General features: G+C 41.0%; 1 protein-coding gene across 3 annotated transcripts in view; it reads left to right on the forward strand.

The window, feature by feature from the left end:
* Nucleotides 1-14,892, forward strand: part of tafa1b (TAFA chemokine like family member 1b) — a 128,687-nt gene that overhangs the window by 91,222 nt on the left and 22,573 nt on the right. For all 3 annotated transcript variants that reach the window (XR_013935318.1, XR_013935319.1, XM_080462484.1), the window contains exon 3: nucleotides 10,150-10,290. Coding sequence is in view for 1 of the 3 variants with exons in the window: in XM_080462484.1 (XP_080318610.1) it covers nucleotides 10,150-10,290 (141 nt within the window). In the remaining 2 variants the exon portion in view is untranslated. The remainder of the gene's footprint in view (nucleotides 1-10,149; nucleotides 10,291-14,892) is intronic.

The raw sequence follows: 14,892 nt of genomic DNA on the forward strand, positions 1-14,892 counted from the left end.
GCCTGGACTCACTCTCTGCGTCAGCCTGTCACTGCACCAGTCCAGACACACAACAGACAAGGGGAATTAAGGGAGAAACGAGAAGTGATGAATAGATGTTTGCCGACTTCATCTACAGGAGTGTGACAGGGTACACTAAATTCTCTGCACTTGTGTTTTTGCTGCTACGCGGCAGTATTTCTCGCTTCACCCTCCTGTCACGGGGGAAGATAAGCAGGATGTAAGTGACGAGATACAAGCTATCTCTGCGTTTACTGCATGCATACATTTTGATGCTGTATTTAAAATGCAGTAAAGGCCCTTGTCCTTACAAAATCGCGTTTATAAAAGAGTACCCTGCAAAGTTATGCTTACACCTGAAAGACCACGGAAGTAGGTTACATCCTGCATATATTTACCATAATCAGCCCCACCTCCTCTTTTTTTTTTTATCCATCAATCTGTCTGGCAACTTCTGCAACTTTTAATGTGTTTTCTCCAAAGCTGTGTGTGTTTTCTCTTTCTTTTTTCTGTTTCTCTCTGCGCTTTTTTTTTACCTATTCACTGCTTTTCTGAACAACAATGTGGATAATAAAAGCTTGAATTGACATTTAAGCCATAATGGCCATCAGTCGCCCCTGTCGATGACATCCCCCTCCCTCTGCAGGGCTCGAGCTTGGCAGTGGGTCTTCTTGCGGCGGTCCATGACACGGAGAGTTATATATGCCAGAGTATTACAGAGCCCCTCTTAATCCGGTTTGTCACGCTGCTCCCTCTGGAGTGGGGTAATTTCATGGTGCTGAACTGGTATTGATAGAGCCTTGGTAAATGAGGCACGCAGCAATCGTTAACTTTAATAACCATAAAGATGTGAGCATTGCAGTCATACAGGCCCATGAGAGGAAACCCATACAGGTGATTAAGAATCGACCAGGGCTGTGGCCAGCATGCACCTCGCATTTATTATTTGTACTAATGGAATTACCTGTTAAAGATGTCAAGACTATTACCACCAATGGTGCAATTGCTGCAGCGTAGTTTTCTCATTCACTAAACTGGAGCTTGTTTCCATGTTTTTATGCATATCCTTTCTCCTTTTTCCTGTCTTAACAGCAGGTTTCTGTTAGTTAGTTAGATTCGTTTTGGAGAGAGATTCAGTATTCTGTGCGAGTAGAGCCAGGTTCAGAAGTAAGCCATACCAGCAGAGGGGAAAAAACAACATTCATTGGTGTGACTCCAGTATAGCTGGGTCAGTGGTTCCTGTCAGTCAGCTTGAGCTCTGGAGCGTCTTCCTCTCCTTAGCCGCCCCTCTCTCCCTCAGGTTTGTGGTCGCTCCAGGCACTACTATAGCCGCTATGTCCACTTGTTTGTCTACTCCTATTACTGTGGGTGATGCCGCCTCCAGAGGAAAGTAAAATCCAGGCCACAGAGGGGTCAGAGAGAAACCAGCCTGAAGCCTTTACACTGGCTGAGGTCAGAGAAACCATGCGGATCACTGCAACAGGGTGCTGATGGGCACTTAATAAATGGTGAATCCACTCCAGCTCCTGATGCATCAGTGACACGTGGGTCAATAGGTTTATTGAGGACTGGATAAACAATGGTTGACAATGCTTGAGATGAGTTTGTTTGCCATCCTTAATGGTGATCAGTGCCAGAAGAGACGTCTCGTCTGGCACGGTTCCCACTGCTTGAAATGTATGTAGTGAGTGTCTCATTGGGTATTTGGGAAAAGATTTCAAACTGAGAATAAGTGGCTGCCATTCAAGCATCGATGTAAAACTGAATTCGTCCAAAAAGATGTGGTTCCCATGTTAGCGTGGTGTTTCCTCTATGAGACACCCGCATGTTGTGCATGCCTCTGCAAAGGTACATTCACACACACATAAGAAGTTCAAGACCCGGCACACATGAATCACATTGCAAACATTATTGCGCACAATGAATCATACAGGAGTCGTTGTCTGGGGTCGGCAACACATGTATTCACCGTTTTCCAGATGGTCTTTTTCCTACAGTTATGTCCCGGTTCAGTGTGCCTCACTGTAATGAATGCTGAAGGTGTAGTGTGCAGTTTAGCTACCATGCACAAACAGGCACACCACTTCGCACTGCTTCCAGCTGCTTGCTTTCAAGCCTGAGTGGACGATTTAATTCTCGAAAGGTCAAAAAAAATATCACCCTTACACAGAGAAGAATAATCACAATCCAAACAAAAGTAGTCTGTGTTGTTTTTCTACAGATTACACATTGTTACCATCTGTGCTATGCTCCGAGCATAAAGAATCACGTGCACACACAAAAATATGCAGTATCTGTTGGCTTTTATTTTGCTCTCGCTGATTAGTATAGCTCCTCAATGCTCCAAAAGGTGTGATTCAACAAGCATTTGCGTCACAGGAGTGATATTCTGCACCACAAAATATTGCAGTGAGGTTTAATTCCACTTCTCCCAGGGACCTATTTTCACTCACTAGTGCTGTTCGAGATGTAGAGAAATGTCTGCTGTAGATGAGGGTTGTGTAATTCCTGTTGAAATATGTAAAGCGTATCAGCTGCCAAAAGGAAGGACATGAAAAGTTGTTCACTGGCACAGCCTCTGAGGCCTTCATTTGGAATCCACTTGACGGTGCTTTGTAACGTGTTTAAACATTATCCTAAGTAATCAGGGGGGTGTTCAAGAAGCTTCAACTTGATGTTTAAGTAATGAAAAGCTAAATTCTGATGAGCATCATTAAACATATATGCAGCGGGACAGCTGGCGCTCAGCCACTTTGATGCCTTTTCTTCTTCAAACAAATCATTAATATCCATTTCCTCCCAGTTTCTGCAAATCCCAAAAAAACATAAAGCAAATCATGACAAACAGAACAGAGTGTTTTTTTTTTTTTAAATTCACACAAATCTGACAACTTTCAAATCTAATGAAATACGCCTCATTGAATACTGAGCATCATAAGTAATAAAAACAAAACGGGTCACTTTCCATTATGCATGAGAAGTTGACAGAAATAAACCAACTTAATAAACAATCTTGCTTCTTAATAAAACTTTTGTGAGGATTTGAATTGACTTCTTTGGCAGACTGCGCAAAGTCACTTTTGTTCACTTGTTAACAAACAGGCATCTGAAGATTGCGAGAGTCTTCTTTTAGTCTTCCCAAACGTGCATCATTTTCAGCGGTATAACGAAAGGCGTGGTTAAAAACTTAGTGCCATATTTACATTTCTCAGCTCTTCACATGTCCACATTTATTTACTGACAATGGGAACCATAATTCTCGGGTGCCACCTGAGATGTAAATTGACAATTAGAAGCTCTCAGGCAGTGGATGGCTGTCACTTACACAGACGTGCAGAGGAACAACAACAAGCCCACAGAGGGGGAGAAATTGGATGGAAAGATGGACTGCGGTTGATGCTGCACCTGCCTGCCTGGCAAAGCAAAACAGGCGTTCAGCGCGCGGGCGGAAACGGCAAGTGTGTACTGATTAACTTGTTGTGACGAGTCCTTGAGAGGCTTAAGTTATCCCGACTGCTGTGTCCCTTTCCTCAGCCATATGCTGTTATTTAATAACTCCAGCAGTGAGAGGAAAGCGATGCGAGGGAGCTAAAGAGAGCTGGGGAGTAGGTGACAGAAATGCTTGCTGATGGCGAGCCAGTGATTACTGCTTCTGGCCACTCTGCATAGATTATAGTTGTTGACGCTGAAGCCGAGCCAAGGTGTACTCGAGAGCGTTTGTTTTTGCATGGTGTGGTGACATTGTCACAAGCACCAGCGTTTGTCCCCCTCACAAACATTTTCCTATGCAGTCACATCAAACGGCCATCAAGTTGCCAACACTCTTTGTCACTCAGACGACGAAAAGAAACTGTCACTTTGATTCTCGCGAGCTTGAAGTCTTTTGTTGTTGGAGAAGAAACTGCCAGTCTGCCGTGACCTTGACTATATGCACAGCGGTGATGTCCTCCTGGATTTTGCGTGGGCAGTGGTGGCAAGAGGACACAATTTCTTTCCTTAACTAAGAGCACAGGAACTTGGGTGGAAATGAAGAAACTGTTGTACAAGTAGGAAGGTGTACTGAAAAAAGAATCTTCACATTTCATTCAACCAGATGTCTGTTTCGAGGCATCTTGACACCAACCAATATACATAATGCAACAATAATAGAAGTTTTGTTATTTTGACATTGCACAGTTTACATCAGAAGGTTTGATTAATATTGGCTTTATGTTGAGATCGTCATTTTTCATAGTCATCTTTGGTTTTGCGAAAATAGACATTTCCAACATGTACACCCTGTGGCACAACAAAGAAAAACTTTAGAGTTTAAATTTAAAGGTTATTATGGCACAGAGCGGCCCCTGAACTAAAATGTGTTTGACGACCCTGCTTTAGAGGTTAGAAAGAACTGAGTGGAGAAATGAATGGAGGAACAATTCAACATTTCGCAGCATGTTGTCTTCTTTGTATTTTTCTAGGAAGTTCAAATTAATAAGTAATAAGAAATAAGTTGAACTGCTTTTCTTTTTTTTCTTTTTTTTATAAACACAAATTTGTTTGACTTTTTTAAGTCAGACATGACATAATAGATATAATGAGAATGAATTGGAAGATAATTTGAGCTGTTCCCCTATAAAATAGGCACTTATGTAAAATTGTAAGCTGTACAGAATTCCTGCAGCTTTGAACATATGTCTCCCAAAACCAGATACATTAGACACCTTGAGACACTATACCCAGTTTAATGTCTTCTACTGAAAACCACAGGAAGGTAATCTATGTTGCTCGGCGTTTAAATTCTAATTTTGTCTTACGTCACGTTGTCCTCTGTGAATGTTAAAATAACTAATGAGCAGAGAATGGAAGGATTAAATAAATTAACTAAACTACAGATACTTAAAAATTAAAAATGTGTTTCTTGTTCAAAGAATCCAGTTGGTTGACTTTATCAACTCAAATTTAAATTGACCACAAAAAAAAAAACCAAGAACTTTCAGGAGTGTGTTTGAAAACACTCCTGAATAGACTTGCACACTTCAGTCCTGCGCAGAGAGACATCATCCTTGAAACCTTCTCTCATGTAAAATTAAAGATGAAATAACACCACTAAAGCAGAACATAAGCCCTACAATTGAGCAGTTTGCCCATCAGTCACATACTCACACGCTCTCATGCCGGGAGGCTCCGAGAGAATGACTCTCTCTTGCAGTTAGTGTTTCTCTGCCTGTTTCAGATCCTCAGTAACTGTGACAGCAGTAATTCTAGACCGTGTGACTGATGATACACATCCTCAGTCCGTTTCTGCAGAAAATACAGTGGAAGGAATTTTACACTTGTTTTAACTACATTTATTTACTTCACGGCGACCAAAAATTGTCACATAAGCTCCAGTAACTTCTGACACGAGTAAGCATTTAGGCTGAAACTGTGGTATACATTCAAGTGGGTATCAGGCCGGCCTCTCTCCTGCAAATTAATATTTGCTGTACCAGTACATGATAATTTACAGTGTGTGATTTGCACAGGGTGTTGGGATGGATCTAACCCATCATGGTGGACACATCCTGTCATTTCCTAAATTATTTTAGCAGGAGGAGATTAAATTGTTCTCCCTCTCATAGTGATTACAGCTACTGCACCATCAAGGCAGATATAACACATAAAATAAATGTATTTCAAAGTCCAATCTTTTTAGATTCATGGGCCATAAAAAGCTTGTGCAATGTAAAATATTTTACATTAAAAAAAGTTAATATATTGGCCTGCAACCTTCACGCTTATTGATCTATATTTTTTTATTTTACAATTAGAATTTCCTACTTTGCAAATGCATTAAATTCTGTACTGAAAAATGATCAAATACATCAGGTTCCAACTCCATTTTTATTGAAGTTTCTTGTGGACATTTTGAGAAAATATTGCAGATTAAATCAATCTTAGACCCTCTCCCCTTCTAACTGACTTCCTCACAAATTCCACTCTTGTTACTGAAGAAATAATGACAAAAAGTTTGGATTTGCTGTGTTATTTTGTTCATTTTTGCACTTTTTTGATTTTCCTTTTGAATCAAGGGTGTCCAACATAACAACTGCGGGCCAAAACCGACCCGCAAGAGGCTCCAATCCGGCCACCAAACCACTAAGCAAATGGTAAAGATTTCAAAGAAGACATGGATTTTTTTCAAAAAAACATTTCTTTAGAGTAGCGGACACAAAACAACACTGAGACCCGTGCTGAGACGTCAGAGATGCTGCCATGAAAGCTTGCAACCTCCATCAAAGTAGCCTCAAAGCCACGGTGTCAGGGTGAGATTGTAAAAACGTGTATAATGCAACTGCTATAGGACATTTGGAAATGTCACTGTATGTTGCACCAGAAGCTTTTATTAAACTTGGATTTAATTGAGATTGTAGTAGTTTTTGCTAATAGTTGTTTGGTTTGGTGAAGTTATTGTGGCAGTATTTTACTAGTCCGGCCGACTCTATGACCTAAAAGGTGTTTCACACCTCTGTGCTATATATGGGAGGAAGATGCATTTGTTGGATGAGCCCAAGGTTACTAATAAAATGTATTCAATATATATATACTGTAGATCCTTCCCTTTTTGTGTATTTCCGTGATTTCTCTGTAATAGTTTTTAACAAAGTGCCAGTGTCTCTCCCTGTGTGCAGAAATCGACTTGCTTGAAAATACTTAAAAACATGTAGGAGGCTTTGTTATCTCGTGCGCCCATTCCTGCTCTCCTATCTATCGCCCCATTTTGGAGCCTTCTCTCATTAACAACTTCTAATTGGCCTTTGGGATAAGCTGGAAACAATGAAGCATTGATTTCCTTAAACATAATCACCTCATCCAGTCATTTAATGGCTGCTGTCACTGTAGGCTGCAGAGAGAAAAATGACCAGTCAATGGTCCCATCGATGCCCTTCACCTCCCTTCACCAAAGGCTAAAGTGTACCGCCACCCACTCCATCTTAGCGGGTTGCTTTAACCCCTTCAACTGCCTGACAGGCGCCGAGCACTTCATCCATCACGGCGCAGTCTGAGCTTCTTGTGATCCCGTGCTTACGCCACAGTGCCCACACAGTTACTGCTGTGCACCTGAGCAGAAAGTGTCAATTATGATAGATCACACGATACCCCGTGCATACAAACACACAAACACCAACAGCTTAATGCACGGATAATAGATGGTCATTTAATTCACCCTGAGCTTCCAGCTACCTGAATGGGATTATTTCTCGTCCAAGTGGCCATTTGTTGTTTAAGTGGCTCTAGTGACTGGCCCACTACATTCATCAGAAACTCATTTACACTCTTCTCTCTTCCACAGACCAGATGGTTCATGGCGATCACGCCTAATGTCCACCTGGTTGATGGCTGGATCTTATCACAGGAATGAGACACGCTGCAACCTACTTCTGTGTGTGTGTGTGTGTGTGTGTGCGTGCGTGCGTGTGTGGTGGATACGCCTCCCATTTAACGGCAATTCTACTAATCATTCTTATGATTGGAAGGAAGACAATATATATGGCATGACCTTCCAACAAATGTATTCAGTCATAAGTTTGAAATATACCACAGCTAACAATGCTTTATAAGAAATAATTATAATTGTATCCAAGTATTATTGTAGATTATTAGAACTTCTAAAATCTTTATTAAACTGTATGTTTGGGTAGGTTTTATAATATAACATTGAAAGCAGGGTTATAAGCAGGTCAAAACTGGTCCACAGTATTGATTCAAGTTTGCAGCAAAATGAAAGTGAATAGTTTCATTTTGACTCTTCACTGTAGGAGGAGGGATCATCTGAAATGACATATTGTTGAAATTTTGTTGTTGAGATTGTGATAGCTAGATAGATATTTATTTGCATTAAAATAAAAACATTATGAATTGTGGTCATTTACACATTTTATATATATATATATATATATATATATATATATATATATATATATATATATATAGGCCAGAGGGAATACTGTATCATCCACCATCAGGTGAAATTATAGCGCGCTCAAATGTGACGTGATATACTGACAGTGGTTGAAGCCACATAAGTGACAAGTGAATTGTTGTTTTCTGCTTAAGCTCTACTTATATAATATCAGAAAAAAGGAATTTTGATCGCACAGCTGAATTATTGCTCTAAGCAAGTGCTTAGAAATAAAATAAAGAACTTCCTGAGACATGTAAATGGTGCAATGCGGTTATGTTGCATATAATCCAGCGATTCAGCCTCGCTGGTTTTACCTCATGCCCACGATTATTGATACCAGCATATGAGTCTGTTTTGCATAAGATTTCAAGGTGGCCTTTGTAGCCTGCTTATGAAGCTTTGCTACTGCTGACTCGCTAAGCTGTGATCATCATGTATGTTCACAGTTATCCTTGACTGTTCTCCCTGCGTGAGGCTTTCAAACTAGGTGTGTGAATTTGTTTTATTTTTTTTTATGTTTGTAAGAGTTCTGCACTGTCCAATCAGGAACTGACGCAGACTGAAGGGACTGAACGCAATCCAGTTTTCTGTGATGCAACTTAAAGTGCTCATTTATTTAGTGATCGCCTTTGACTTGAAAGTAAGTCTGCAGGTCAGGAAGCTGTCAGTAAAATATTCAATGGACCAACGTATTGTGGCGTTTGGAGTTTTAGCACACTCCAGGGAATTTTCCGGTACTTTCACGCTCTGTGTTCTGCTTCTTCCTGCCCAGAAATATAAAACAACAAGCTCCGAGAGAGTGACATTAATACTGCACGACAGCACAGTCCGGCAGGACTGCAAATGTTTGCCTTTTAATCCAGAAACTGGTCGTCCTTTGGTCTGGCCAAGGCAGACATTGATGGGAATAGGAGAAGAAAACTGTTGCCAAACTTGTCTGGGCTGCTGGAAGCTCCGTTTCGTAATTCATGACCCGAGCCATTTCAAACATTTGCACAACCAACCCCATCGAGAGAAACACACACCACTTGTTGTCATGCCAGTGGAAGAAAATACATCTTCTCACCGGAACAGAATGCTCTCTTTCAAACTTGGTGTATCCCACTAACGTAATGCCCAAACAAGATGAAATGTGGCATTAGTTCGTGTCTGTTTTTTGTTCTCTATCAGCCGTGTATGTTGTAGAGAATAAGTTAGACTCTCCTCTCCTCGCCTCGCTCCTGTCCTGGGATGAGCTCCAGTTTAATTGTTGGACGCTGGTGTCTGTTGCGGTGGCTGTCAAGGGAAGATAAAGAGTTTTTCCTGGGGCGTAAGGAAAGGGGAGAGCTGTGATGGAGGGCCTCTCTCCTGCAGCTCCGCTGGCTGCATTAGCCCCACGCTTTATAATTGTGTGAAGGGGGCACTTCTAGTGGCTCCCTCATTACTCACTGGCACGGCCAGTCCCTGGCAACCAGACACACCTTGTCCTCTAGCGCTCTCTTTTTCTGCCCGTCTCACTCATTTCAGGATGTCCCTCAGCTCCATCACCCCCTCACTCTCCCCTGGGCAATCCTCCTTATTGTTATTTTGACCCACTACTGCCATCGGCACATATCGCCTTCTCTTTTCAGAGACTTTTTTGACACCCTCTTTTGTCACAGCAGGGCCTATTGTACTGCATTTGCTCTGACTGATGTCACCTCTGGATTGGAGTTAATACCTTATAGTATCACATTGTACAGCCAAGGAGTGTTATGGTACCCAGATATGAGTCATATATATTAGATATTAAAATCCTCATGACTGTCAAGTCTTCACTGACAATCTGGGACATAATAATTCATCTCTCAACAGCCTTATTGACGACATATGAATAACAGGCACAATATTAGGACAGTGTGATGTTTCTGAAGCAGTCACAGTGGGCTGATTGGTATGGAGTGAGGACAACTGGCGCTGAGTGAGAGGCAATTAGATGACATAATTGAGAAGCCTTGAGGGCCAATTTGTTACGCATACTTACAGTGTAAGTGCCGAGTGATTGTACCGCAGCTTGCTTCACACGAGATGTGGTCAGGTTCACCTGAGCCCATCTTTCATTCAAATCATTGTCGCGCTTTGTATTATTTCTAATAAAAAAAAAACCCTGTACAACCAGCTAACGGCAGCTTGAGAGACCTTTCGGCTTCAGTATGATTTCAGTGTCGTGCTTTCCCCTAATGTCTGTGTGTTTGTCTCTACAGAGGGTGGTACGTGTGAGGTGATCGCAGCTCACCGGTGCTGTAACAAGAATCGCATTGAGGAGCGCTCTCAGACAGTGAAGTGCTCCTGTTTACCAGGGAAAGTGGCTGGAACGACACGCAACAAACCCTCCTGTGTGGATGGTGAGAGGATTTTTACGTCCATTTTTTATCGTTAGAGGGACATCTGTGTTTGACACCGCTTATTGCAGCAAAATACTTTCAGGAATTGAAGACATTGTGAAGTGACTTCAAGAGACAATGCGCAATGCAAAAGTATGCATCATGTTTTGAGAAACTTCAGGCGTCCTTTATTCTACACTTCATCCATTTGTTTATCAGAACAATAGCAAATGCATTTATGTCAAAATCATTTGGAGGCAAAAACAGGAAATAAATGATTACAGGATCATGTTACATAAACAAATCTAAATGAAAAAAGGAAGCCTCAGGGACTCTGTGCCTATCACATTAAAATATAGAACGAAACCTGAGAGACTTTAGAACATTAGTTGACTCAAAGCGGCAATTTGCAGTTGTCTGCACGTTTATTCATTTACATTTTCATTGTCAGAGTGAACAAGAGCCCTTTTCTGCTCTCACACAACCACAGTCATGTGGCAGCATTAGTAATTATCTGCTTGATTTTACAGACAACATATCATCAGTTGTCGTGATGCAGTGTTTTCGACTTGAGGCAACATCTCAATGTATCCCTGGTGGGGATACACTCAGGTGATGAGCTAGATGAGGTCTGGTTTGGAATTTTCCCACAGGTGTTATATCAAAACACAATTCTTCAGTGACGGATCTCAAAAATATTTATCTGATCTCACCAAGCTCTAATGAGAGGTTGTTGCTGTTGTGCATGTTTTAGTTGGACCTTTTACATGGAAATCTATCATTCCAATAACACAGTTTATATTCTCAGGATTATTTGTTAATGACCATTACATATGAGTAAGTATGAAAATAGTTTTCTGTGATATCAAATATTTATTTGACATGGTTTTGCTACCATTAGATAATAATAGAATTAGGTTTATCCCCAATTAGGCTTTGATTTTCAATCACGTTTGAGTATGTATGCTGGTGCACACAGTTAACATTCTAATTGAAGACATACTGGCTATGAAATATATACAACACATGCACTGCTGAAAGGAAAACTAATGAAGTCAGAACAAGCATACATTATGAACATGGATATAATAAAGACGTCTAAATGGGGGCAGTGGTCAGGGCAGAGAAGCAGACTTGGGATCGCAGGTGAGCTTAACACAGCAAACAGGTCACCACTGTGGATCCTGAGCAGGAACGTGTACCTCCATCAGCTCCCTGGAGTGCCATAATGTGACTGCTCATCAAATCGTAGAAATAGGATTGGTCAGTGTTGATAACTTCAGTTTAGTTTGTTGAAATGACTGTACACAGCATGGACAAACCTATTTACATTCATATAATAATAAGTAACCAAAATATTTCAATAAGCTGTACAATAATATTAAAGCTGGGTGTCAGTTAGGGTTCTGAGTCATCCTTCTGAATAATAACGATTGTTTCCATGAAACATTGTCAGTCCATCACAGGGCAACCACAGTGACACAACTAGACTTGAAATCAGAGTTTTGCAGTTTTGGGTCCCTGAGCATAACCCCTGACCCCCACCAGTGCTGCACCATGACAACCCGCTGTGCATCAATTAAATTTAGTTCAGTCCAGTCCAGTTCAGTTCAGTTCAGTTCAGTTCAGTTCAGTTCAGTTCAGTCCAGTCCAGTCCAGTCCAGTCCAGTCCATTTTTATTTGTCTAGTGCCAAATTCAACACGTTTTTTCTTTGTAAAAGTGCCTAGAAGTGACTAAGAATTCCCTTTGATAAAGCAAAAGCAACTGTGGAAAGGAAGAAACCGTGGCTGACCCACACTCGGAGGTGGTGGTTTTCTGCTGTTCTGACTGGGGTTAGGGGAAAGAAGGAGACAAAGGGCAAACAGAGAGATGTCTGTGTAGTAGATGTGTAATAAAGGGTAATATGAATAAGAGGAATCAATAAAGGATACTTAACACACACAAAGAGCCACTAATTAACCTCAGACGCATGTGTCTGAACCTGGAGTGCTTACAGAAAGTCCAGATTCTTTCTGAGCAATAGAGCTCTCACTCTACGTCAGAGCCCCGAAATTTAAAATGTGATTTTTTATTTATTTTTTGGTTCATAATATTTCAAAACACATCACGGGCTGTAATAAACATGAAAGCAGCTCCTGCAGCTCATTCAAATATAACTTCCTCAGTCGTGCCTGTGATGTTCCTAATAACAAAGGTACAGTCATCCATTAAGGACCCCCTCGGTCTTGTGCTGCCGGGCGTCATGAGAGATAGAGCATGATCCAGTTGGGCTGCCAAACACCTGAACAGGGAGCACGTTGCAGATCACATTGCCCAAGGCATCACAGACTGATAGAAATGAATAACTAATAAACACAAGCCAGGGAAGCTCCAGGCTACTGCACCTGAATTACCTCAGCTGAGAAAAACAATCAGGCAGAAGCAGCTTCGTACAGGGGGGGGGGGGGACCTGACAGGAAGTCACAAGTCTACTGAGACAGAACTGTGATGCCTCCTCACTCCACAGAGCTCATTTATTGCTCCTCCATCTCTATCTTTTCACCTTCACCTTCAACCAACATCAAAGTCATCTCTGACTGCCCTCTTGCAAAGACATGACACCAAAACATCTTCATTATGAAGCGCGTGAATGCCAGAGAGCAGACAGGCCTGCTCAGCTGGCTTCGCAAGGTTGGTTTGCCACAGCCGACATTCAAAAATACTCAAGAATATGAATCAGAATCACTCCCCTGCGTCACCTAGCAGACGAGAGTTTAGACTCATCTTATATCGCCTCACACTGTGTTTTTTCTTTAAGCGTACGTGGCCTAGACAAACTCAATACAGCACCTGAACGCCTTCACATCAATCGGAGACGTATCATCATCACAAGTAAATTACACTTAGGTCCTGGAGGTTAAAAATGTTGTCTGAATACAATGATGAAAAAAGGTATCACCTGATGTATTTTTCATCTAATATGAAAAGAGAAAAATCCACAGAAGTTGTCGGCAGAAGTTGGACGGAGACATATAAATAAATAAAGCGCTGGCTGAGGCGTGGAGGTGGAGATACTGAGGGCGGGGGTAAACACTTCATGCTTTCATGCCCCAAGCTCAAGCTGTGAGCAGATCCTCGTTGTTAGTGTATTGATTAACAAGCACCTATAGCAGGAGTGGCAATAAAAATGGAGATGACAAGCCACTGAGCAGCGCCACCACAATATTGAGCAACAGTTAGTGACTTGACCTTTTTGCTTCCATTAGTTTGGGATAGTTCCTCAAGTTTTTGTTTTTTTTCTTATTTTTCACCTGTTTGGAGGTGAACTGGTGTGTTTGCTTTTAACACCCACCTCAGAATAAAGGCTGCAGGGCATATGGAATATTTGAAGTGCATGATTATTTATAAAAGCTCATTTGTAGTCTGGAGTGTCGGAGGATCCAAACACACACCATTTTGTAAATTAGGGGGAACTTTTTTTCCAACGTTGAATGGAAAGAGGAGGAAGAAGGCGAGGCATTTCAGTCCAGCTCGGATGGTCAAAAGTGCCCCAAAAAAAAGTGTTCATTTTCTTTTCTTAGGTTGAGTTCCAGGTAAAAGTAGTCACAAGTAAAAGCATGTTTTAAAATTTAATTAAGTTTTTGGAATCCTATGTATGCATACACACATGACAAGTCTGTTCTTTTTTTTAAATAAACTATATTTGCCACCCTGGATTCAAAGGTGGGATCATTATTGGTACCACATATGAGAACTTGTCTTATATCATACAGGTTTCAGTGACAAATAAATAGTTTTCTCAATATAATTATTCAAAATTATTTTATATTATTTAAAGCTTTTTAAAGTATAGCCTTTTTTTTTTTTTCAAAAGTGATACACATTGAAGGCAGAGGTTTGTTAGAACATGTCACCACTGTGACTCCCTGAGCGAGGAGCTCATAAATATCATCCTGTGTAAAACGTGTCTCAATCAGATGATCCCACACAGTGACCCAGAATGTTAACGGATCAGACACACCCTCTAATTCAGGGATTTCAATCAAAGTTGAATTCAGTAACTACATACAGCCCAAATTTCAACTTGATGGGGCCGGACCCATAAAATAGTGGCCCTATGACCTTTAAATTTAAACATTAACGTTTTTCTCACTGCTCACAATTACACAACGTTTTAGGAATAATAAAAGTGATGAAGACAATTTAATAGTATATGGAGTGTTAAATCTAAAAACTCCTATTAGAACAAACAACAGAATCAAAATGTGAAAATCTTTTTACGAAGTTGTTTTGAAGTCTTCAGTTTTAAATTACTATCATTTATCTCAAAAAAAAAACAAACTGGAAGTTCACTCATGTCACTGCTGCTGTTTTTCTTTGCATCACAAACTCACACACTGGTTAACTTTCTCCCCCTGTGTTGTCTCTTACATCATATTCTCATTAGTTAAGACACAAAATATATGAGTTCAAATTCAAACTCACAGTAATGGGGCCTTTGTGCTTCCTACATGAAGAGCCACACCTGAAAGTTTGTGTGTTTTTGTAAACTGATCCCCTCGAGGCTTCCTCTGCACTATGTGAGGGATTATAGACTTGTGGAGTTAGTGGTCTATCCCCTCAGCAGTGCACCAGCCTGGCCC

The sequence above is a fragment of the Lipophrys pholis genome (genome assembly GCF_963383615.2).
Source record: "Lipophrys pholis genome assembly, chromosome: 4".
NCBI classification, from domain to species: Eukaryota; Metazoa; Chordata; class Actinopteri; order Blenniiformes; family Blenniidae; genus Lipophrys; species Lipophrys pholis.